At 42.8% G+C, this 24,767-nt stretch overlaps 10 protein-coding genes across 10 annotated transcripts; 5 read left to right on the forward strand and 5 right to left on the reverse strand.

Annotated features, from left to right (window-relative positions):
- Positions 1–825: 825 nt before the first annotated feature.
- IL334_002873 (uncharacterized protein) lies at positions 826–2,230 on the reverse strand (the record flags this gene model as incomplete). The annotated part of the gene is made up of 5 exons (XM_062934611.1): positions 826–1,317; positions 1,395–1,445; positions 1,519–1,688; positions 1,808–2,020; positions 2,113–2,230. The coding sequence occupies 5 exons, from the start codon at positions 2,228–2,230 to the stop codon at positions 826–828; spliced, it is 1,044 nt and encodes a 347-aa protein (XP_062790662.1).
- Positions 2,231–2,617: 387 nt separating this feature from the next.
- IL334_002874 (uncharacterized protein) lies at positions 2,618–3,410 on the forward strand (the record flags this gene model as incomplete). The annotated part of the gene is made up of 5 exons (XM_062934612.1): positions 2,618–2,627; positions 2,695–2,829; positions 2,926–3,016; positions 3,136–3,254; positions 3,361–3,410. The coding sequence occupies 5 exons, from the start codon at positions 2,618–2,620 to the stop codon at positions 3,408–3,410; spliced, it is 405 nt and encodes a 134-aa protein (XP_062790663.1).
- Positions 3,411–3,594: 184 nt separating this feature from the next.
- IL334_002875 (uncharacterized protein) lies at positions 3,595–4,819 on the reverse strand (the record flags this gene model as incomplete). Its single annotated transcript, XM_062934613.1, has 5 exons — positions 3,595–3,717; positions 3,820–4,053; positions 4,168–4,250; positions 4,325–4,396; positions 4,522–4,819. 5 exons carry the CDS (start codon positions 4,817–4,819, stop codon positions 3,595–3,597), a joined length of 810 nt encoding a protein of 269 aa, XP_062790664.1.
- Positions 4,820–7,933: 3,114 nt separating this feature from the next.
- Positions 7,934–11,580, forward strand: IL334_002876 (OPT family small oligopeptide transporter; the record flags this gene model as incomplete). Its single annotated transcript, XM_062934614.1, has 9 exons — positions 7,934–8,984; positions 9,049–9,163; positions 9,220–9,677; positions 9,742–9,983; positions 10,040–10,582; positions 10,658–10,914; positions 10,978–11,251; positions 11,307–11,430; positions 11,501–11,580. 9 exons carry the CDS (start codon positions 7,934–7,936, stop codon positions 11,578–11,580), a joined length of 3,144 nt encoding a protein of 1,047 aa, XP_062790665.1.
- Positions 11,581–14,164: 2,584 nt separating this feature from the next.
- IL334_002877 (uncharacterized protein) lies at positions 14,165–14,996 on the reverse strand (the record flags this gene model as incomplete). Its single annotated transcript, XM_062934615.1, has 2 exons — positions 14,165–14,435; positions 14,509–14,996. The coding sequence occupies 2 exons, from the start codon at positions 14,994–14,996 to the stop codon at positions 14,165–14,167; spliced, it is 759 nt and encodes a 252-aa protein (XP_062790666.1).
- Positions 14,997–15,530: 534 nt separating this feature from the next.
- IL334_002878 (60S ribosomal protein L37) lies at positions 15,531–16,427 on the forward strand (the record flags this gene model as incomplete). The annotated part of the gene is made up of 6 exons (XM_062934616.1): positions 15,531–15,533; positions 15,627–15,632; positions 15,755–15,768; positions 15,841–15,914; positions 16,098–16,176; positions 16,322–16,427. 6 exons carry the CDS (start codon positions 15,531–15,533, stop codon positions 16,425–16,427), a joined length of 282 nt encoding a protein of 93 aa, XP_062790667.1.
- A 602-nt stretch (positions 16,428–17,029) lies between these two features.
- IL334_002879 (uncharacterized protein) lies at positions 17,030–19,552 on the reverse strand (the record flags this gene model as incomplete). The annotated part of the gene is made up of 4 exons (XM_062934617.1): positions 17,030–17,920; positions 17,980–18,303; positions 18,372–18,611; positions 18,695–19,552. 4 exons carry the CDS (start codon positions 19,550–19,552, stop codon positions 17,030–17,032), a joined length of 2,313 nt encoding a protein of 770 aa, XP_062790668.1.
- A 293-nt stretch (positions 19,553–19,845) lies between these two features.
- IL334_002880 (uncharacterized protein) lies at positions 19,846–21,167 on the forward strand (the record flags this gene model as incomplete). Its single annotated transcript, XM_062934618.1, has 8 exons — positions 19,846–19,908; positions 19,990–20,021; positions 20,081–20,198; positions 20,302–20,322; positions 20,393–20,475; positions 20,547–20,681; positions 20,742–20,845; positions 21,079–21,167. 8 exons carry the CDS (start codon positions 19,846–19,848, stop codon positions 21,165–21,167), a joined length of 645 nt encoding a protein of 214 aa, XP_062790669.1.
- A 360-nt stretch (positions 21,168–21,527) lies between these two features.
- IL334_002881 (uncharacterized protein) lies at positions 21,528–22,275 on the reverse strand (the record flags this gene model as incomplete). The annotated part of the gene is made up of 3 exons (XM_062934619.1): positions 21,528–21,796; positions 21,901–22,021; positions 22,132–22,275. The coding sequence occupies 3 exons, from the start codon at positions 22,273–22,275 to the stop codon at positions 21,528–21,530; spliced, it is 534 nt and encodes a 177-aa protein (XP_062790670.1).
- A 453-nt stretch (positions 22,276–22,728) lies between these two features.
- Positions 22,729–24,670, forward strand: IL334_002882 (uncharacterized protein; the record flags this gene model as incomplete). Its single annotated transcript, XM_062934620.1, has 10 exons — positions 22,729–22,777; positions 22,902–23,002; positions 23,169–23,252; positions 23,342–23,359; positions 23,467–23,520; positions 23,631–23,724; positions 23,899–24,046; positions 24,179–24,314; positions 24,417–24,517; positions 24,580–24,670. The coding sequence occupies 10 exons, from the start codon at positions 22,729–22,731 to the stop codon at positions 24,668–24,670; spliced, it is 876 nt and encodes a 291-aa protein (XP_062790671.1).
- Positions 24,671–24,767: the final 97 nt, after the last annotated feature.

Here is a 24,767-nt window from a genome sequence, read left to right on the forward strand (position 1 = left end):
TGACTAGCTAACCAGCTCATTCACTTTCATCCCAGTGACCAGTCCAGTCAAACCAACAGCGAATGTTCTTGCACTCATCCTGCTAAAATTTGGACATGTCTTGTTCTTGTTCTTTTTTTGTTGTTCCTGTATGTACCTCACGGTATCGGATCCTAGCTATTCCTTCCTCGTACTGTGATGTGTCCAACTTCTTAAAACATACGATTCGAGGCTCGTGTTGAGTCAGCCTGTCCCAAAAAGTATGCTATGGACCTTTGCCCTGTCTCAAGGTGAATATGCGATGAACGTCTCTGATAGCGAGTGCACCATGGCATTCCAGGACCTGATATACCGATATCGTTTGAACTTGTGAAGTCGATGAGCTACGAAGAAGGCGAGTTGATATAGCTGCAATGAAGCGACCACCGACACCTACATTTGCTTCAGTATATATGGATGTTGGACCAGACTTATCTAGTCGTGGTGACAGTGGCGGACGATTAGGCCACGCTCGCCATTTACTCGAGGAATAAGCAAGTAACAATGACACAATTACGAGATCAATGTACGACTGTCACTGCTTTCGTAGGCAAAGATAGAACGTGATAAGTAGCATAATGGCGACCATGCAGGATATCACCCCAAGCGGTAGCTGAGGACTGATAGATACGAGGAGCCTCCGCAAATAATCCCTTTTTCCATGCTGCGAGTCGCTTATACCTGCCAGACTGTTTATCAAGTTACTGCTTTTCACATGATCTACCTCGTGATCGAATTGCAAGTGACGGTATGTCATATAAGGCTATCATACGTTGGCCATTGCCCTTTTGTCGAAGCATACAACATTCAGACGCCCTCCGTCATACTCCGCATTCCTGACTTATATTTTTTTTGACCTTGATTTTGACCTTGACCTGGGCCTTGGAATTGAGGCATAGGACTAGCTGATCTACTTCCCATACCGTTTGGTTTATTGCCACTTCCACTTCCTGATGGACCTACTGAGCCTGATTTGACTCTTTTCTGTGTGCCTTGAGCTTCGACTGATGATGGTCTCTTATTCGGATTGGGCGCATAAGGTCTACCTTGACCTGATGGGAAAGGTCTGACACCAGATTGAGGTGCATTTGACAGCTTTCGGTTGTAGGGTTGGTTTTGGTTGAAAGGGAATCGTTGAGGAGGTGCAACTGGTAATAAAGGTGTTCCAGGTGTTGAAGGTACATGTGTCTGATGTTGAATTTGACTCGAATTAGAATTCGCGATACCAGGTGAAGGTAATGCAGGTGAAGAATGTTTGTCGGATGTGGGTGCAATTGATAATTTCGCTGCTCTCTTTTTCTGGTATCGAGATCACCCATATCAGTGATTGTTTTACATCGCATTGAGTCAAAGGAGAATGGACGAATGACACCCACCTTGCGCCTCTCCTCTGCCTCTTTCACACCAAGCTTCTCTCCTTTCGAATACTAGACAATTCAGTATGTGATCAGCATGGCAGGCGTGATTTGCGCTGAGGGTTTTAGAGAGATCAAAACTCACCCCATCCTCTTTATGACCAGCTTCAAGTTTAGCCGATTGAAATGCATCATTAGGTAACATTTCAATGTCCCCAGAATAGATGTTCAGCGGATGTCCAGGGGGGTGCATGTAGTCCTGTGAAAGAGGTAAAAGAGATTGATTATCAAGTTTGGTTCCAGTTGGCGTTGGATCTGCGATGAGGATAGGTTGTTAGAATAGATCCGATTTCACCATTTGTCAAGAAGTATGAATGTGATTTTCTTCTACGACGACGAAATTCCAGAAATCGTGAGACTTTCTACTAGCTTACCTATACAGTCCTCTATTAGATGCCAATAACCTTTATCCAATTTCCTTCTCCTATGTCGTTGAGCAGATTTGATACCATTTTCACCAGGCTCCCCATCCACATGATCATCAGGATTCAAATCCGCATAAGGACGTACATAAGTGTTGTACAGTGTGTCTAGGTGTAAGAGGGATATCAAATCGAGAGATGCATGAAGAGGTTTGTTTGGTGGGACTATCGAATGTTCCAAAACATTATTTTTAGCTTAGATCAGTTTTTGATGAAAGTCTTTCAGTTGCAAAGGAAAGGAATTGTTTGAAACGTACCATCCCATTCCGGCAGTATCAATGTCGACTGAGGCTTCTTCTCTTCATTCATTGCTATATCTGTATCACCGTTAGGACGTGGTGATCTACTACTTTCACCATTTTGGACAAAATCCATTATTCGAATGGCGTGTGGACAGGAAACGAATTGATTGAGAGTGGTAACCAGGAACCAGAGGTGTTCGCAGCTAGGTTTTCCTCAAGCTTTCGGACTGTTCAGAAGATACGACGGCGCACAGCGAGGAAACTATGTCTCTGGATCGGTTGCGTATGTTCACAGTATACTAGAATACTGTTGGCCGTCAAACTGACTGACTTTCCAATGAATGCCCGAATATCATGTCTCATGGAAGAGTGACTACTTGACAAAGGCGGAAATCGCCGCCAACCCAACTAAATAACAAATCAACGTTCAAGAAAGAAGGTATCGTATCTGTATGGATCATGTTTGAGATTACTCGGTACTTCATTTCCTCAAGCCAAACATCGAAGAGCATCAGCAGCCATGGCATCCTGTAACTCTTCTCCTTTCCAGTCACTTTCTCAGTGCAGATAAAGGCAATGCTGACCCTCCACCTTCAGTATTACCATCAACTGAATCAGGTTATTTACCTTATTGGTTTCTTTTGACTACATGCGCTGGGACGTATAATGCTATTCAAAATTACTTCGTGATCTGGCAGAGTAAAGAAGTATACTCACTCAAAGCGCATGAGAGTGAGTTGAACTTGTCATCATATATATTCGAGTTGAGATTCAGACCACCAAGCCAAAGGATGGAAGGGATGCTCAGCTGAACAACGTTATGCTTAGTGACTTTCCTGGCTGGAAGGATATTCGGTACTTGGACTTTACTAGCCAGTCTCATAAGAGCAACGGCAGCTTACAACGTTCACGATAGAGTGTAAGTGTCCTTGTGCTCACCACACACATTATGTGTGTCTATCATATCGTAAATCGAGACTGCTTGCTAACATATCGTGCTATATCATCGCCATTCTTTTCATGCTTGGATGGAAACAGAGCTTACGACTTGGCTATCGGTACATACGCACTGGCAACATTCCATTTTACTTCTGAATGGTTGATATTTGGTTCAGTCAAACCTAATAGAGGTTCAATAGGCGCTTTGATCGCTGGATGTAAGCCAACTCTTTTTCCATCCCGACAATTTCACGGATATTTGCATTGATGGTCGATGGATGACCAAGAATGAGAGACTGACTGCACCTCATTCATCATCTATAGGGACGGGATTGATTTGGACCCTTACTCAGAGAGGTCATTACTTGTCATGAGTCCATCAGTTTCACCAAGAGTTCTTTTTCAGACAAGTGCCTATGTAGTCGTAGCGTTTACCGCAAATCCAATATAAGCCTTTCAATAAACATGATCTCACACTCTGCATGGTATTATCATTACATCATATATTAAGGACATGTCTTCCGTCACGACCGAAGCATGATCACGAGAGCCGACAGACTATAATTTAGCTTTATTCGTACTCGTCCCTACCCTCTTGAAGAAGTCCGCTTCTTCCTGTGGAGGGAGATTCAATTTTCTATATGATTGAGAATATTCCAAAACTGGATGGTATGCTCCTCTCTGATTTTGGGAGAAGATCATCAATATCAGCTCCCATCGAATCCACAAGAATTGACATCGATAAGTTTTCAATCTCTGCTATAAGAGGACTCTGTTACTTACTTTAATAGCACCCCAAGAACCACCAGCGATTTTCAGTCCTTCCTTATGCCCAATCTCGATAGCCCGTTTGACCACTTGATCTTGATCGACGACTTCATCCACTAAGCCCATATTCAGTAATTCAGGTTGTGTCCACCTTCTAGCTAATAAAGTATCTCTATGTTGTCGAGGGTTAGGTATACGCAACGTCAATAATGCATTGAACGAATTCGGTAATGGTGACCCGAATTGGACCTGTCATACAGTTGACACGAAACTACTCAGTCTATACTTCATACCGATGTGTATTGGTGTGTGAAAGAGATGACTGAATGAAATCCAGAGTTGGAAGGAAAACGAAGCACTCACCTCATTCATGCATAAGAAACCTTTACCAGATGTTATCACTCTGTAATCGCACGATAAAGCTAAGATCATCCCTCCTGCAAAAGCTACCAGCAACGATCTCTGATCAGCACAGCTTCGTGTCCTGGATAACGAGCAAAACGATAGAACAGCCACTCACCATGTCCGTTGATAGCTGCAATGGTGTATAGAGGGAACGTGAGTAATCTCCATATTACAGGATCGTATATTTCTGTCGGTCAAAGGGTACTCATCAGCATCGCCATACTTGGTGACGTTTATTATGACAGCCTTTCACAGATATCCTGGCCTTATTTACCCAACCCAATTTGCTTTCTACACATTCATCATACTCACCTTCAAAGAAATTCTTAATTTTCAAACTCCTTTCCCAATCTAATCCATTACTGAAAAACTTTTCCGTGTCACTAGTTACTATCAATGCACCCGCACCTTTACCTTCGAACTTCTCTCGCTCCTTGGGATTGATTTTTCCTCCTCCAATTTCTCTCCATTGCGTTTCTACCAAATCCAACGCCTGAGAGAATTCAGATAAAAGTTCTGGAGTGAGTCTATTATCGGGTGGAGAAGATAATGATATTTGCCATACGTTTGACAAAGGCTTTGTCACTTTGAGATACTTCATGTTTTGCATTGTCTAGTGAAGATCGTCGAGCGTTGAGAGAATGATGGTATCAGGTTGAGTTAACTTGGACATCAATCAACTAAAGCGATGTTGGAGGATTGGGCTTGATAACCTCAACAAGACCGGTTGGAATTTAACCGGCGAAAATGAAACGAACTTGAAAAACGACAAGACGTGGCATTTCAGGTCACGAATTCTTCTTAATCGTTTTTTACTAAATCTGCAACAGCGGACTAGCTACGCAGTCAAGGACAGAGCTATCACGTATCGTAAGTCTAGCTCTGTATATTTTGAGGACACTGACTAACCTCTATGCTGGTGATTGATCACGAGCTCTGAACTCTCGGTGTGACTGTCAGAATTTAGTTGTCTGTGCTACAGTCTAACAAAGTGTGTACTTTTCCCCTACAATTAGCCTAGAGGACTTTGTCTCGTCTATTGCGCTACTTTTACCGAATAGTCGTATGGTATGGCTGATTAGGCGCATCGAAGTGATGCGGCGCAAGTACGTGATGCACATACTCCAGTTATCAGAAGCTATAGCATATCTTACTCGAGGGTAGTCACTGTGCTGTCTGAATGGTAGTCACTGTGAATATGCGTCTAAGCATATCATTTGGGCAAGGACCCTCTCTGTAGCTTTAGATCTGTGCTCTGCGTATATTTGAGTTACGCCACACTTAACGATCTGAGACTTTCACGTATTCTTATTTTCGAGGCACAACCTTTTATGATATCATGAACAGAGATGGTTAGTACCTGTCTCATTATGCATTGTCTCATAGAGTCAATCCTTGATGGCCATGATTTTCATCTCTGCTACGTCCATTCCACTTTCGAGGGAATTATCAATACAATCGTTAGGAATGAAATTGAAATGGGCGATATATCGTTTGTTGCCATTTCCGGCCCTTCGGAGGTTTATTTTCTCACCAAAAAGTGAAAAGAAAAAAGCTCAAAAGCACATGCTCACCGTTATTTTATCATTTTTCGGACCGGGAATAACATGTTATATACTACTCTCTCTGTTGTACTTTTCTGATTCAGGGATATCGTCACGAATGACCCTCCAGTGTGCCCAAATAGAATATTCGAAAATCCAACCCAACACCCTGAAACCTAAATACACGGAGATCAAAAAGTGACGAGGTTTTTCCCCTCTCTATGAAATCTCAGCGAGACTCGAATGTGTGGAAACTCTTTTAGTTTGATAGATTTCAAGACGGAAATGGGAACTTTCATTCAACGGGTCTTAACAAGATGTCATAGAAGTATCAACAGATAATGGATATCTGTTCATTTCCGCCGATCAACCTGCAGATCTTGCGCTTCATTCCCGGTGTTCAAGGGAAACATAAAGGGTCTTTGCCTGTTGTCCGATATGTCACATCTGGGAGATTATTTACCCAAAACACTGGGTTTAATGACTTTTACCATACTCTGGGAGCACTTGAGTGGAATCGATCTTTCGTTATCCTGAATTGTGTAGACAAATACTATGTATGCGATCATCAGTGTTCCGCCCGAACAGGCATTGATCTTTTGACGGGTGATAGCGCAAGAAAGATGGATCTTTCCTGGAGATGCCGCAGCAGCTGATTATAGGGACAAGTTATTTTTTTGACAAGATCGTCGGAAGTGAATGCTTGCAATTTTTCATCGAGAGATGAGATGCAAACATAAGGACAACTTGTGTTTGTTTTTTTCTGATTCTTCCGTTTTTGTTATTTCGTCTACATCTCAACCATCGGCTCAATTTTCTAGATTTCCTTTGAAAGCTCATCATCAAAAAATCAAAGTTCAGAACCCACGGTCTTGGTGAAAGCGTGCCTTGTTTCGTTCCCCAGATCTGTGTGAAATAATTCATTCCCACGTTTGCCAACCCGCGTTCACCTTCAGGCCGAAGCACTATCCTTCATCTGAAGGGGTAACGACACAAATCAAAAGCAGAAGTAGAACCAACATCCCCTCGTTCGACAATTCAAAAGCTTGGCATCTTGGTTTTCAGAGACTGATTAGATACTTCATACTCCTTTCAACATAACTTTCGAAGAATCAAAAGTCCGCGTTCGCAATCATTGTTCTCTCCCATTCCCCCCCGTTTCCAAGAATACCCATTCAGTGCCTTAATACAGTCATTACGCGATCAAAAAGACGAGAAAAAAAACCAAAACAAAACAAAACCGATTGCCAGATTGCCCCCGACCACGGCACCACACCAACAGAGTTCACTTTGTTAGAATTCGTTCCACTTTTTACCAGATTTTCCCTTCTCTACCCTTATCGGTCAAACCCATAATTACGGTTTAGCCATCCGTCGCTTTAGCCTTTTGCGCTCTACCAGAAAAAAACATCATCACATTTCTTGATAATCCAACCCACCCGATCTATATTACCATTCTGGCTAGCTTACCACATAAACTGTGCACACCGTATAATTGAGTTTAATAATCCATATCGAGAGGATAATTCAATACATATCATATCAAAGTGTTTTCAATATCTGGTTACACCCTGTATCCCACACACGCGCACCGACCTTCAGTTACAGTAACACACCTTTGGATCAAACAGAATCACGCGTAAAAAGAAAGAAGCAGGAGGAGGACAACACACATACACACACACACACACACACACACACACACACACACACACACACACACACACACACACACACACACACACACGCACACACAACACGCACCCGCACAATATCACTGTCACTGACTCACTTTTGTCCTATCATCAAGTGCACAACTCATTTTACAACGTCCATCAAGTGCTAGAAGAATAGGAAGAAATGACATGAATTAACCTTAGTAGAACGTTATATCAATAGACAACTTTTTCCAACCTTCTATCCAATTCAAACCTCAATTCAATTCAGTTCGACATTCTGGTATATCAACCGCTGTATTTGGAGAAAGATTGTGTCTCTGGAACCATACCGTGGTGTTTCGCAAATCTCACCCTTGATTGCTTAGACCACATACAGCGACCCGCTTGCGAGCCTCAGCAACCTTAGTTTAATACCGTTATCCATTTTTTTGGTTATCCTCTTGTCAGAATTCGACGTACAACTTGATCAAAGCGAACACACCAAGTTCCTCTCGTATCAACATGTCGGAACAGTCTCGTCCCGGGACGAGTTCAGGGCGACCGACAACCTCTGGTGGTCGCCGAACCGGTACAGCTCGAAGTAGACGTCGACAACCTACAGCAAGATTAGATACAGCCGCTTCAGGGATCAGCGCAGATGAGTTACCTGATCAAGAATTCTACAAGGAAGGCGATGAGGATGAGGAGGAATTTGATGAGGAAGAAGAAGAGGAGGAGGACGAAGAGGTTTTCGCTTTTCACAGACCTACAACAGCAGCTGTACCTGGTTTAGGTGCTGTCTCAGATTATTCGACTTCAGCACCGTCATCAAGTCATGTACCGACTACGGCTGGGACCAGTACAAATATCTCAACAGGCCTTGAAGAAGGAGACGTTCGCACACCCGGGCTAAGCAACACTCCACGATCGCTTAACGGCAATGGTACTGTCCCGACACCTACCGGTGTCGTGGATATTGGAGGACATCTTCCTGAATTGGCATATGACACCTCGAATCCTCCACCTTTCAGCGGGCGATACAATCCAAACAACTCGTCGTTTGCTTTCTCCATGTCATCAGCGGGTGAATCAAGTGGACCTGTTATGGCTCGTAAATCAAGAAGACCACCTTCTGGAGGTTCTGTACTCGATAAACTACAACGTCGTCGTGGCAGTGCAAGATCAGGTACGGCAACTACAGATTTCACTACTACGACAAACATGTCAAGACTTTCCGAAGATTCAGGTCTATCAGAACCCGGTTTATCATACCGTCCAACTACCTCGAACCGTAGAATGAAATCATCAGCCCCACTCATCTCAGAGTCCGACCTTACAAGCGAAGGTAGAGGCTGGAGTAGGGGTAGCTACGGTATGACTGAACTCACAGGGGACATGACGGTTCCAGATGGAAAAACGACTTGGGGTGACGGTGTAGGGGGATTACACAAAGAAACTAGTGATATTGGTGACGAAAGCCTGGGTATATATGATCCTGACATGGTGGAAGAGGATAGTCCTTATCCTGAAGTTCGCGCCTCTGTCTCCAATATTGACGATCCCGAAATGCCAGGTGAGTCCGATTGCAGTGGACCGATCAAATCATGGTGAATCAAGCTGACTAAAATCATTCAAAGCACTCACTCTTCGAGCTTGGTTCATCGGTTTGTTCTTCGTCGTCATCGGTTCTGCCATCAATACCTTCTTCCATTTCCGTACTCCTGCACCTTACATCTCCCCATTGATCATACAGTAAGTTGCAGCCTTATTCGTCTCATCGAACGCAAGAGTACTGATTCGCCGGATAGGGTCATCGTGTATCCTGTTGGCAAATTTGCTGCTTGGTTACTGCCAATAACGACCTGGCACTTCCCAAAGTGGCTTGGCGGCTCCCAATTCACGCTCAATTCCGGTCCATTCAATATCAAAGAACATACTGTCATCGTGATGATGGCGAACGCGGCTATTTCACCTGCTTATGCACTTTACGCGACAGTGTCAAGCGAGCTGTACTACAAGCATAAATTTGGATACGGTTTTGATATCATGTTCATATTGGCTACTCAGCTCACAGGATTCACCATGGCTGGTATCTGCAGACGATTTGTCGTTTGGCCGGCTTCGATGATCTGGCCTGGTATCTTGGCTATCACTACCAACCTGAACACCCTCCATGCCGAAGAAGATGGTTTCCAAGGTGGCATGAGTAGATTCAAGTTCTTGATCATTGGCATAGCTAGTGCTTTTGCTTGGTATTTTCTCCCTGGTACGATTGGCCTCATTTTTCTCTGAACTTGATTCTTGTCTCAAGGCTAACGATTGTTCTCCAGGATTCCTCTTTACTGCTCTTTCGTATTTCTCCTACGCGTGTTGGATTGCCCCTCACAACAGCGTCGTCAACCAGCTTTTCGGCGTTTCTACTGGTCTTGGCATGGGGGTTCTAACTTTTGATTGGACACAAATAACATGGATTGGCTCGCCCCTGATTGCACCTTGGTGGGCGGAAGTCAACGTTGGCATAGGCTTTATACTATTCTACTGGATTCTTGTGCCAACCCTGTATTACAACAATGTGAGTAACAACGCGAAATGATCTCGATGACATAGTATGCTGATCATTTCTTGCAGGTTTGGGAATTCGCCTACTTGCCTGTGAACGTTATCCAAGCGGCTGATCGATTTGGCTCATCATACGATATATTCAACATTTTGACCGATGACGTCCGGTTGAACGAGACTGCCTATGCTTTATATTCTCCCGTTTATCTCTCTGCGACTTTCTCGATGACTTTCATGTTGGCTTTCGCACTTGCCACTGGATTGTTGGTTCACACAGCGTTGTATCATGGACGAAGAATCTACAGAGCGATCATCAATGTCCACACGGAAGCCGACGATATCCACATCAAACTAATGAAACATTACCCAGACGTACCCGATTGGTGGTATTTAGCTTTATTCGCCATCGTCTTTGTCATCTCTGTGACAGCTATAGAGGTCTTCCACACTAGTCTACCAGTCTGGGGATATGTTATCGCCGTTGCAATCCCATTCGTATACATGATTCCTACGGCTTTCATATACGCCATGACATCACAATTACCGGCTATCAATCTCCTGGCCGAATTGATTCCTGGCTATGCTTTCAAAGGTCAACCGATCCCAGGAATGGTAAGTACTACAACTTGACAACGGACAACGATCCGTAAGAACCAGATTCGCTGATGCCTGACTCAAAAATACTAGCTTTGCAAGGTTTTCACTGTTCAAACAATTGCCGCTGGTACTACCTTTGTTCAAGATCAAAAGTTAGGGCATTACATGAAAATTCCACCAAGAGCTACGTTTGTGGCACAGTTGAGCGCAGCTGTCTTGGCGTGTTTCGTCCAGAGTGGTACCAAGGAGTTAATGTTCGCGAATATACCGGATATGTGTGCGGCTGGTCAAAAATCACTCTTGACTTGTGCTTCTACCAAAGTCTTTTTCACATCGTCTATCATCTGGTAAGTCTAGTCCTCTTACCTTGACAGAATGCCCTGATACTGATATTCGCATGGTGTCTCCAGGGGACTCATTGGTCCTGATAGACTGTTTAGTAAAGGCTCATTATACAATCCTCAAACTTACGCTTTACTTGTCGGCGCGGTATTGCCCATACCATTCTGGTTTTGGGTAAGGAAATATCCTACGTCTATATTCCGAAACCTCAATCTCCCGGTAATTTTCAGTGGTGCTTTATTCATTCCTCCAGCTTCCGGAGTCAACTACTCAAGTTGGTTGTTGACCGGTTTCATCTTTCAATTTTGGATACGAAGAAGGAAGTTCGCTTGGTGGTCCAAGGTAGGTTTCACCATGACCATGCGCTTCTCGTGTAGTAGTGCTAAGACTCCTGTAGTACAATTATGTCTTGTCGACAGCTTTGGATGTCGGTACAGCATTATCAGCAATTGCTATCTTCCTGTTCTTTGGTCTGACAGGCACTTCTGTCAATTGGTGGGGTAACACAGTCTACCAGCAGAGTAAGTTTCAACCCAGTCCTTCGTGCAAGCGCATTTGAAATGATCGCTGACATGTTTCTCACCTGCACAGCTGCTGATTGGGATGGGGATGGCGCTGCGCTCTATACGGCACCACCCTCGGGTTTCGGTAAAGATACCTGGAAAGTTTAGGCTGTATATTACTGTCAGATTAAGGTGAACGATCCTACGATTCTATTCAAGCCTTATCGAATCTATTTTGGGTATTTGATTTCGAGGATCAAGCTTTGTTTCGTTTTTTGGGGTAGAACGGTCTTCCTCGATTGGTTCTATTTTCGTGATAGACAGGACGTTTTTTTTTGGATCAATGTGAAGTGTGTGCGGTCTGGTTACATTAGACCTTACCGGATTGAATGTAATACTAAAAGTACGGATGTATGGTATATTCGCAATCTTGCTTATAACGGATGCAAGATTGAAAGATCAGTAAGAATATCCCGCGGCTTTAGTTGCTCGGTCTATTTAGATGTTCAGATATTTGACTTGCTTGCAATGTCGTTTGATCGCGACTTTCAAGTGCTTTCTGATCTATACTGAGCGATAACACGCTTACATACGAAAACATGGCTGCAAACTTAGACTGATAACAATGTCCTATTTCTCTATATCTTATTAAACGCATAGCCTTTCCGTCCACTTCTCCATTAGCTTCCTATCCGTCCGACATCATCGTATCTGAAAGAGGAGGGTCAGTTGTGCACCGTGACATGGGATAGAGCAACATTCGGAATCGGAATCTAAGATGTTGTAAACGGGATAACAAAGGGATGGGATGGGCGGAACGTTATGTGGGATGGGATGCGAAGTGGGCGGGCAGGGAGGATAGGGTGGAGCGGATAGCGAGAGATGTCACTCACAGAACTCAAGCGATCGTATGGGGTGATCCAGCAGGCAAGACAATCTACCAAGCAGCAGCTTAATACCAAAAAGCTCATGTCAGTCAGCTACTATTATTTTTTTGGAAACCCCCAATTTGAGTGTCTCAGGAATTCGCAGAAACACGATCGTACTTACATCCACCTGCATAACCAAATCCTTGTGGTTCAACATCACCTTCCGCCTCTGCGATAGGCAGGGGTGTCGCAATACTGAGACTGAGCGATAGTAGTAAAGGAAGGACGATTGACCAGATAGACATTTTGAAATCAATGATTATTAAGTTATGTTGGGTGTATTTATACTTGACAAATTAAGATTTGTGACACTGTATCTGGATTATAAGTGGGGAATGAGAGATATTTTTGGCAGAAGATATATTCAGGTTGTGGGCATCTATAAGTATATGTACATAAATAATCTCACAATCGATACGTGAACTCGTCAGGTATACCAAATAAAACAACCTTTTCCCATCCCCATGAGGTTTGATCTGTCATTTCCTGATGTCAAAAGCTATGATCTGTGACACTGTGATCTGTGTAGAAATTCCCTTTCCAGTCGGGTTTGCAGTTTCCAAACATGGGTGCATAAACCCCCTCCCCCTCTTTTCTCTCATGTATACACATCGATCGTGAAATCCCTGAACATAATCGAGCAGAAAGCCTCCCCTGATTGGGAATTTTATCTCTCAAGAGGGTCCAAAAGCTTGAGCACCTCGTTAAAAGATGTACACAACAGGAAATCCCATCATACTCCCCTTTTGCATTTGCCTCTCCCTCCCCACTCTCCCCACTCTCATTCGGACCCCTTACTTTCGTTGCTCAGCATCGGGCAATCACAGGAAACGTTCTCCTTCGAAAGCATCTTTTCCCCGATTCTGGTTTTGAGTGCGTTTTTCATCGATCAAACGACGGGAATGATCGATCAAAGAGTTCTAGTTGCACTCTTTATGACCGAGTCTCTCTCGAGCCCGAAGAGCTTTTGAAGGATGTGATGGATCGAAATAACGATCACCATTCCTTCGACAATCCATTCCTTCGACAATTCGTTAAGACGGTACCTTTCTAACATGAAACCAGACACGAGGACCAGGCCGGGACAGAGGGTCCGGAAATTACAGACGATCCGAGCCAAAGACCGAAGATATGTTCTGGCGCCAAGCAAGACGAGGGTTCTCTTACGCTCAATGCGTTTTGTTTCAAGGAGTGGAATGCGAGAAGCCCGTTACAGAGATTAATTTATGAGAAAAGCTGCACTGGGGGCGTGCGTGTTTGATGATGGAATCAAGAATCACATCACGCAGATCATCGGATCCTCCATCAATCAATCAATCAATCAATCAATCAAATGGGATCAAATGAAGCTTGAAACACCGCCTTTAAGGTACGCTAACCCATCAAAATCCTAGAAAGCTGATCATTTTCGGGGAAGGAAAAAGAATATTCGGTTTAAACTCTATCGTTTCGTACTGCTCGGTTTTTGATGTCCACAATGAACACGATATTGTCTGGTCAGATTGAGCAACGCGAGTGTACACCTGTTAAGATCATGAGGAAGTATAAACACGACTTTATGAGAAAGTTGTAATCCATCAGATATGGCAATGATGGCGTATGAATCGATGGACAAGCTTTGATTGGAAAACCATCGCCCCATGTAGAAGCGGACAAGGACTACATTCCATCGGTCTAGTCGTACCTCGGGGACCTGATGTCGACGAGTACTGATCTTATTCCATCGCGATCGGTATCTTCTTTGTGCAGTCTCTGTCCCACGCAAAGAGAAACAGTCATTTGGCCGAGCCGTTTATGCACACAACATTACATCACTTTCGTCATCACTGTTTCTTTTTCCCCTTTTCCAGCGGCATAGCACCACTTATTAGCCACCCTTCGCCCCAGCCACCCTTCGCGTCACCCAGTGCCCAGCCGCCTACACCGCCAACACCCTCCCATAGGTTCTCTAAGCCACCATGTATCTTTCCCAATAAAGATGTAGGGTAATGTAGAGGTAGATATTCCGTTAATATAAAATAAGCCGAACCAGCAATCAATCCTGCGGTGTATCCTGCTATGACTTGTATTGGTGAATGATAATGTAGATGCCATCTGATTACATGCGAACGGCACGTAAGCTTTAAGCGTAGAGATTAGACGCATAATATGGAATTCTAGAGCTTACCTTGAATAAGAAACTCCAATTGACCAAACGATCAAGCCAAATACGTAAATGCCATTTCTAGCTTTCCTAACCAAGACCAATCTCCCTTCGCTGTGCTTTGAAGCGACTCCTCTTTTAGCGAGAGTCAACGAGTAACCTATACCCCAGGCCACCAAGAATCCCGCCGCCTGAGAATGACTACTTGGCATTCCATACCCCGTACCAACTTCTCCATGTCCAATATAAGGTCTGTCACCTTTCAGTAACCGCTTCAGGATCCATGATAGGACTTCGTTCCCAACCTGACCCAGAGCAAGCAACAGAATTGTGAGTCGCCGGGTGAATATCAGGAGAGTGAAATACGAAACGAAGAGAAAGATAGGCGAGAGAGATAGTAGAGTCAATGGGATCGAAAGTGGATGTGTAGGATCATACAGTATGTGGGTTAATGAAAATGATTTTAGAGGTGGTAGTGGTGATAAAGCGGAGTTTGGATCCAGAGATGTCATCTTGCTTATCTGTAGTATGTTTTTTGGACTTTGACCATTGATTCAGATAGCATGGAGGAAGCTTTTCTGCAAGTATGGCTTTACTTCTCTAGTTCATGCCGTTCTTCAGATCACAATAAGCTGCACATTGATTCATTGCACGGTGGACAACAACAACAACAAACGATTGAATCGCCTCGGGGACTCGAAACGAGTATTTGGGGTCTCCACAATGCGATTCGGGTGAACAAAGATATTTACAGCGTGGCATTATTCCGGTGATAACAATTGTCGTAGTGGGCTCCTGTCCCTGTACAAAATGGTAAATTCACCAAATTCCGGCGAAACTCCATCTCGGTGTTTGAATGTGGCACATTTGCATTTCTCCCCCTCTCTGTCAGAATTTACGTTTTTTTCTGCAGGAGTAGTAGACTCTCACTGTGGTCGGTCTGCCCTTGCTCATCATCTCCAACACAGTCTTCAACACTTTTGACGAAAGAATACTCTTTTCCTTTCTTTCAACCTTCAAGAGTCAGTCAAGGTAATCCTTCCAAAATGGTATGTTCCCAAATCACATCTCCGAGGCTCGCTCGTCGTTCGTTCACGGTCATGTAAGAGGAAGTAATGCTGATTTTGTTTTGTCGAAAATAGTCTAAAGTACGTATCAATATAAAATCTATATCTTTTACCCCAACTGTTCATGTTGGTTGGAAAAAAAAGTCATATAGCTGACGGAAGGTCTTTCTTTCATTGACCTGGTCGCTTCTTTAACTTAACAGGGTACACCTTCCTTGTAAGTTCCATCTATCCAGACACTTCCGAAGAGAGAAACATGGAACGCTAATTCCTTTTATCTCGTTCACAGCGGTAAACGACACTCCAAATCCCACACTCTTTGTCGAAGATGTGGTCAACGATCTTTCCATAAACAAAAGCACAGTGGGTATTATTCTCATATTACGAACAGAAGGAGCGAGGAGGGTATAGGAGAAAGGTAGAAGGCATTAAGGTCTTTTAAAGCAACTACATGAGAAGGAGGAATATAAGCAATGAGGACATATATGCGATTGACATATCGTGGGGTGCGATGATACTAACTTCGCTCTTCTGTCCTTGTTTCAGCTTGTGCTCAATGTGGTTACCCCGCCGCTAAACTTAGATCTTTCAACTGGGGTTTAAAGGCTAAGAGAAGAAAGACTACGTGAGTTTTTTGCTCCGTCTTTCTTTCTTGACTCTCACTAGATCTTAAGTCAAATCAACTCATCTCCTCTTTCTTGTCATCATCATCATATCTTCCCTTCTATCACGAATTCTGGATTCTGACAATATGCTTTTCGTACAAATAGCGGTACCGGTCGACACGCTCACCTCAAGGACGTCAACCGAAGATTCAAGAACGGTTTCCGAGAGGGTGGTGCTGCCCCCAAGAAGGTCAAGTCCACCTCAGAGTAAACTATTTCCATCAATAAGTTAAAATTGGTTGTTTTGGTTTTTCATTCGAGAGGGAGGTCGTTTGGGATGGATCTAGCATGTATTCATACCCGATACCACTTTAAAAACAGGAGATACAGTTTGCAGTCGATCGACGAGATTGGCGAATACGTGAATAGAGCAATTACTGATGCCCCCGTTGTTCTGACTGGAATCCGGCAATTTGCCCACAAACAGCCAGGATCTGACGTTCACCACACTGCTCCATGTCCGCAGCGCAGCAGAAGATGGTCACATCAACACAGATGATATAGCTCTTATGATGACTATTTGGTTTGATAGCAATCTCTGATCTAAAGATACAAATTTGCATTATGCTCAGACATAATCTTATGGTAAATGACATATCAAGTCGTTCTCGCTCTAGGATTCCCACTCAGTCTTCTCGTTTCATGCCTCAGTAGTCCCCGACTTCAATGCTTCGATCCAATATGCTATCCTTGACCATGTTACACTTCTGGACTTGAACACATTGAACACAGAGTCACTATTCGGATCGATGACCGTCTCTTGTCGGTCGTTTTACACACTGATCGATCGTTCCACCCTGCAAGGTATCGACATCATCGATACTCATCTTTAAGTCTCAGCATCTTCTCTTCTTGATCAGCTAACAATTTCATCCAACCCAAGAACAATTTTTGATTCGCTTCTCTGTTTTTACCAGCGTTCATAATTCTACTTCTGAAAGCACCGATGGCTTCTGACATTGGTACTGTATCCTTTTGAAGTGATCTGAACCAATCCAAAACATCTTGTTTCGTTATCATTCCCTGGAAGGAAGGCATCTCTTCAGGTGCAGGTGTAGGTGTATTTGAACCTTTTTTAGATTTTTTACCTGGTCGGTTAGTTGGTTCAACAGAATTTGCAGGTGATGTTTTTCTCTTCGATGAAGGGGATGGATTAGCTGAACCCGATCCGGAAGGTCCAGAGGGTCCAGGTGATTCTGATGTCGTTTTCCTTTTACCTGTTTTGGAAGGTTTACCAGAACCAGAACCGGATGTGGGAGCGGGTGAAGCGTCTCTTGTTGAAGGTCCTGAAACGGGACTCGATCCTCTTGTTGCACCATGTCCTGGAGCAGGAGAAGCTCCTCGCAAAGGAACGGGCGAATTACCTCTTATCATTGGAGGAGATGCTGCTCTTCCTTCAGGACTTGCAGCTCTTCCCGACAGAGGACTACCAGCTCTTGCACCTCCAGAAGGACGAGGCGAAGCACCTCTAGAAGCTGCTCTTTGAGCAAGTAGAGCTGATCCTGACCCAGGGGGCGCAGTGGCGGCTTTGCCAGACATATGCGCATTAGGTCTTTTACCAGTCGGTGATGAAGTGCCTCTTGATCCCGGTCCACGAGAAGGTGGTCGAGATGATCTATCTTCGACGGTAGATTTAGGATCTTTGTCCTTGTCTTTATCCTTATTTTGAGATGTTTTACTATTCACACTTTCCGCGTCGGAATCCTATATGATACCACACATCTTAGTTTCTGGTTGAACGAAGATCAAAACAGGTTACTTACCGATTCGTCTTCTTCATCGTCGAACAGATCGTCTTCATCATTTTCTTCTCTTCTTTTCTTCATGATCTTCCTCAATTTTTTGCCCTCATCGTCTAAAACCTTTTTCTCACCAAACAAGTCTTCTTCGTCGTCATCCTCTGCAATCTGAGGTTTATCACCGACGTTTGCATTTGCGAGTCTGTACTCTTTCTTTTGCTGTTCTTCAGCTTCCTTAGCTTCATCTTCTTCTTCGACATTTCGATAGAATGTATTAACGTCATCATCATCTTGGAAATGTTCAGCTTCGTCGAAATCTAATTCTTCATCTATTCCACCTTCGAGACCCTGCCCAAAACCCGAAATAAGCTATCACATCGCAGAAGTATCCAAACGAATGATATGATTACACTTACTCGCTCAGCTCTTCTACCGTCTTTTGCATAGTCGTCCTCGTACCTTTCAACTTTGGGTTTTCTGTCCACATTTACGCCCTTGAGTAATCTGATTCTACCTTCCATTCTCGTAGCCCTTTGTTCCAGATCTCGTTCAGCTTTGACACCGTTCACGAAAGATTCAGGTGCCACCACGTTATTTGACCCTTCCGGTCGAAGTGCCCATCGATCGTGGATTTTATGCTTGGCTTGGTGTTCGAACTATGTGAAAGAGAACGGTCAGTAAGATGTCGATGCACGACAGCGGTAAGAAGGGTCTTGAAATCAAGAACTGAGTAACGCACCAATTTTATAGCCGTATCTGAATCTAATGGTTTGAAAGGTCTTTCAGGATCGAACCGATAAGTTCTACCCAAAGGAACCATTTCGAATCCTTCACCTGTACCATCATTTATAAGGAGAACAGTAGGTAAAGCTGAAGGTTCTTGCATTCTTCCAACCCAATGTTCTGGTATAACGGATTTCTCTTTCGGTTTACCGGATTCTAGAACCCATGGAACGGCTTCTTCTCTTCTTAATCTCATTACTTCGATATCCTGATGAAATACTTCTTTTGTACCTTTTTTCATTTTTTTCTTCCCTGGAGCTTGACCGACTTGACTGTTATTGTTTACGCCATCAGGAGCTTGACCTACTAGAGACATATCCATTCCTTCTGGCCTTTTTTCGATAACTGGTTTACCTTCATTATCTAAAACTGGTTTGCCCTCGGAATCATAGACGAATTTCCCAATGATTTTCCCTTGTTCGTCAGTCGCGAATAAAGGCGGTTGTTTAGGTCCAGGTCTTTTACGATTTAACAGAACAGGTTTCGTTATTTGTGTAGGATCCATATCTCTTTCACTGTTTAATCTCATGAAATTAAACCTCGAGCCTGAACTTGAACCGGAAGAGAAGATCTTGATTTCAGTTATATTGGAATTGGGTTTGGTTCCATTGATGTTGGGTTCAGATTTTACATTGGATATACCGGAAGATGATGCGATACCGTTTGCTGGACGAGATGCTGAACCAGCAGAAGTGGATGGAGAAGGTGCGTTGTGCGACGGACCAGCTGGAGGTCCACCGACAGGTCGAGAGGGGACTCTTGCTCGTCTATCCTTGTCCTTTCGCTTTCGAAGGAACAAAGTGGCGTCAGACATGGTGAGCAACAAGTCAAGAAGTCCGAGAGATTGAGTTTATGTAGACATCGATGGGAAAGATCTTAGGATAGTGAAATATGTAAGTGGATTGAATGTCACTTGTAGGAATGCGCGTAATTCGAATGCACCCAGAATCACAAAAAGCGGAAGTCGCCGCCATCCCACATCAAAATCAAATTGACCTTGTAAGTTGTCGCACCAACATCCCCTTGTTTTCTTCTAATTTCTTCCTTCCTTCCTTCTTCCCATTCAGCCTGACAATATCATAGACGCACTTCCGATTTGCAGAAAACATGGCAAGCAATCTGGACTCGGTGCTGAAGAAGAATGCTAATGATCTAGCGAAGGAGCTGGAGGTATGTTATTCATCTTTCCCTATTCTTATGTCCGTCCTCTCCCTTTTTGTTTGTTATGCTGATCAACGCTATGTATTACAGGTAGAGAGGATATTGAAGGCGTTCAAACTGAAGTGAGCTTCATTCTTCCACTTCTATAATCAAGAGAAGCTGACGAATATCAATATATTAGTCCATATGACATACTTGATTTACCTATAACTGCGACTGAAACAGAGGTGAAAAAACAATATCGTAAGAAATCTTTACTGATCCATCCGGATAAGTTCAAACATGAAAAGGGTCTGGAGGTGAGTGGTGTCTTCCGCGACTATCAGCTGTCTTGAATATCTCAAGTATAGAATGTAGCTGATAAGGAGTATCTTCCATTATATCCTTTGGTGGCGATAATAGGCATTTGATTTTTTGAAAAAGGTCAGTTCACTGCTCCTCGTATGACTTTTTGGGGATATCAACTGACTTCATAGGTACTTGACATTAATAGGCTGAAGACCAGCTTTCTGACTCTGCTAAAAGAAAAGAAATTGACATGATTATGACTCACGCGAGAACACAAGTACTAAAAGCGTGAGTTGGCGACATCACTATTTTTGGTGTAGGTAATAAGAGGGTCAAGCTGATAGATTGGATTAATCTAGTATACTTGGAACTGGGTACTCCACCAGCATACCTGATGACGATCCAAGACTTCATAATCTAACTCCTCCTTTAGATCAGCAAGTTCGAGCTAAAGGCCGAGAAATCTTGGTTGAAGATGAATTGGCGCGAAGACGGTAAGCTTTCAGATCCGCGAAGTTTTTACCACGGGTGTAAGCTTACGCAAACCTGTACAGTAAAACCAAACTCACTTATGCAAATGAAGGTGCCGAAAAAGCAAAACAAGAAGCTGAAGTTGCAGCTAGAAAAAGAAAGGTGGAGGACCAAGCTAAATGGGAAGGTAAGCTCTAAAACCCTCTAATACACATAATCCTAAAAGGCAGTCTCGTTTGTACCTGTCCTGAGGGATATGGCGGTGGTATCTTACAAGTCTTCACGCGCAGATGTCAAGGCGAAATATCGACACAACAAGAATCATTACTATCTCTGCCCTAAGCCTCTTTTAACCGTCTGGTGAGCATTTCGCTGACACTTGGTTGTTCCCTTTTTGTTTTTGTATTTTTTTCTTTGCAGAACGAAGGGAAGACCGCATATCAGATTGGAGAAGTTTCAGTAACAAAAAGTCGAAGAAGAACAAGAAAAATGAACATGTTTTAGGATAGGCTAAAATTGGATAACACAAAAGCAAGTCATGCTGCATTCCTGTCCCCCGACTGAACAGATGTCATCTTCTGATAAATTCATCAGCGCTCGATCATTTTCCAAGACTGATTGATTTGGGCGTATGCACGATAAAACCTATATGTACTTGTACGTCAACTTTTGTATTACTGTTGTCTCCACCCTTGGTCGCGTTATCGATAATATGCATCGTTCATATGTATATATATATATATATATATATATATATATATATATATATATATGTATCTGCTTGCAATTCCAATTGGGCGTCATGATCGTTATTGTCGTAAACTCATTTTGTCTATTCCTGATTCTATACAGGTTGTCTATTCGAATATTTATGATGATCCTCTACCAAGACCAACTGTTCTTCCATTTTGTAAAGTATGTTCGACTTGTTCAGCAGTAACGAACCAACCTAATCCTTTTTCACTTTGTCGTCTGTTCCCCGTGATAGGATATTTCAATTTACCAATGAACGTGTGTTCACCTGAGAAGACATGTAGATGTAAATGAGGGACTGAAGAGAAAGGCGGGATGTGGAATCCCATTTTGGGAGGTGGTGATTCCGGTACAAGTGAATGAGCGACATTGATCATTGAGCGAACTGTACATTGTACTTGGAATCAGCTAAAGGATGGGGAAGCGAGATGGGGGAGTGAAGGAGGGAGAGAGAGGGGCTATATGAGCCCAACATTGACTGTTACTGACCAAGTGGAAGATGTGCCTTTGTCAACTGCCTCACAGAAGACACTTCATGTAATCTAGGAATGATCAGGAGATGTATGGTTGCTCGAGGTGTACGATCATGAAATGCGATCAAACCGTCATCCTATCATCCATTTGATATATCAATATCTCTCACCACATATCAGGTGAACACTCGAATTCACACGATCTGATCGTACCAGATCAATGTGAAGGCCATTAGATTGTACATACCTCATGAATCACACCAAATCCCTTTTCTACAGATACATCACAGAATGTACAACCTTTTATCACCTTGGTATTCCCATTCTCAGCTAGAAGAGATTCATCGGATAGATCTCGTTTGGTAGGCAAACAAGATAAGAATTTAGGCATACGTCTATATCGTCATATATCGAGTTGTATGTAGGTCAATCAATGAATCAAGCTATGAAATATCATCTATCAAAATATCCAATACCATTCGAATTGTCTTCTCTTCTTTTACCGGAATCCTCGGCTTTTGATATTGTTGATAATTGAGTAATTGTTTCGACGTCATGTGGAGGAGAGTGGAAATTCATTCGCAGACATCTCAAATTCATTCGCAGACATCTCTCGTAATCTTGTTCAACAGGGGGCTATTTGAACCCACAAGACTGTTGTTGGAAAAGACAACGAATGCATCATTACACGAGTACAATCACTACTAATACCCCTTCCGTCTTCTTGTTTGTCTTTGGCTTCATCCTTTTGAAGGATCTTTAAGAATCCAGAATAAATCAGCGTTGTTCGGAAAGAACCCTCAAGAAGCAAATCTCAATCACTCAGAAAAAAATCAGAATCAAGATGTCAGATAGCTATTATAGGAATATGCACAAGCATCGTCCTTTCAAAGGTGAGCGTGTCAAGATGAATCGACTTCAACTTTCACTTCACTTTGATCCTCGATCGATTGATTGAAAGGCATACTAAACTATATATATATATATATATATATATATATATATATATATACACAGATGTAGAATCCGAAAGAGAAGATTTCGATATATCAATCCAACCTCAAACTACTAAAGTTCCTGAACCAAATTTCATTCCTGGACAAGGATTGAACAATCTTGTAAGTACATGTTCATATCTCACTATCGTTATCACTATCGCTATCACTCTTTTTTTCTTTTTGGGAAAAAAGGACTCCCGTCTGTTTGCTCGTTCAGAAATATGTGCGACTTTTATTTGATGTGTTTGACAGAATTGATGTGTTAATTTTCTTCATTTTTTGTTAGCCTTATTCGAAAGATTTCGAAGCGAAACAAGATGGATTCAAAAGTATCATTCCTGAAGAACAAGAGAAATCTGATATATACAAGGTTAGTCTAGTCCTCCATTACTCACAATACTATACCATATTCTCGTCGGTCAATGCTGATGGATCCAATCTATCGTTATCGATGATCAGATGATGATTTCAGGTATAGTAAGTTCAGCTTCAAAAACCCATCGCTCAATTCCGCTGGAAGGCAAAATCGTACATATGCATACATGATGAAAATGGGAATGTTAATCTCACAATCACCTCTGTAGACCCCAAGACCAATTGCTTTCGTCTCGACAATGGATGAGAACGGCAATTCGAATGTGAGTGTGAATGGTCTACGGCAACATCGTGTCGAGGTCTCTACTCTCTAAGATTTTCCGATAAAATCCAAAAACGTAAAGAAGCTGACGAGTCAATTTCCCCTGTCCAGCTCGCTCCAATGTCATATTTCAATGCGGTCGGTCACAATCCCCCAACGATCATGATAAGTATAACCGGTGGTAAACACGAAGATGGATGGAAAGGTTGGTTTCATTCTTTCTATCCTTTCTTTTTATGCTCAGTCAGCTTGCACAATGTCGCACAGTCTCTGAGTCACGACGGAGAGACTGATCTCTGATTCCAAGTATGACGATATAGGGATAAAAGCTGATGACAATGTTGATTCTTTCCCTTCTTTTTCAATGAATGATTTATAGACACGAATCATAATATCAAAACGACGAAAGAATTCTGCGTTTCGATTATTTCCGAACCTTTCTTAGAAGCTGCAAACTACACAGCTGTAGATGCACCTGCTGATATCAGCGAGTGGGCTTTGTCAGGTTTGACTCAACGTCCTTCAGAGTAAGTATAAGTACTTGTCTCTTATTCACTCTCCTCAAGGATTTCCCGACCATCTCGTTGCTTTCCATTGTGGTGGTGATTTAAGGCTAACGACTAACGTCTAATGTGGTTATTTTCTACTCAACTATGTAGGACTATAAAACCTCCTCACGTAGCAGAATCGGCGTTTTCAATGGAATGTACACTTGAACATTTTCACGAGTTGATTGGAGATGAGGGTAAACCAACTCATAGTGTAGTATTGGGTAGAATCAAACGATTCCAAGTTGTAAGTCTTCTAAACCCTTTTTATCATTGTAACACCGTACAACATTGACAAATTGACAATACTTTTATCCTTTTCGTTGATCGTGATTCTCGATATAAATAGAAAGAATTCGTTTTAGACCCAAATGATCCATTCAAAGTTATGACTGAAAAATTGAGACCCATGAGTAGATTAGGCGGCATAACTTATTCACGCACGACTCAGTGAGCAGTTCATCAAAATTCATCTATCTTGTTTTAAGCTAATCTTGTTAATTCATATGTAGGATGGTTGAAGTACCTCGTCCTGTTTGGGATCAAGTTAAAGATACTGATGAAGTCAAAGCTGCACTGGCGAAAGGTGTCAAAAAAGTATGATCGGTCTAAAAGGCTGTCTTCGCTATCAATCTGAACAAGTATACAGTTGGGCGCCTCATCTAGAATATATATATATATGATACATATCGTGTGCGAA

This window comes from Kwoniella shivajii, chromosome 3 (genome assembly GCF_035658355.1).
Source record: "Kwoniella shivajii chromosome 3, complete sequence".
Classification (NCBI taxonomy): domain Eukaryota; kingdom Fungi; phylum Basidiomycota; class Tremellomycetes; order Tremellales; family Cryptococcaceae; genus Kwoniella; species Kwoniella shivajii.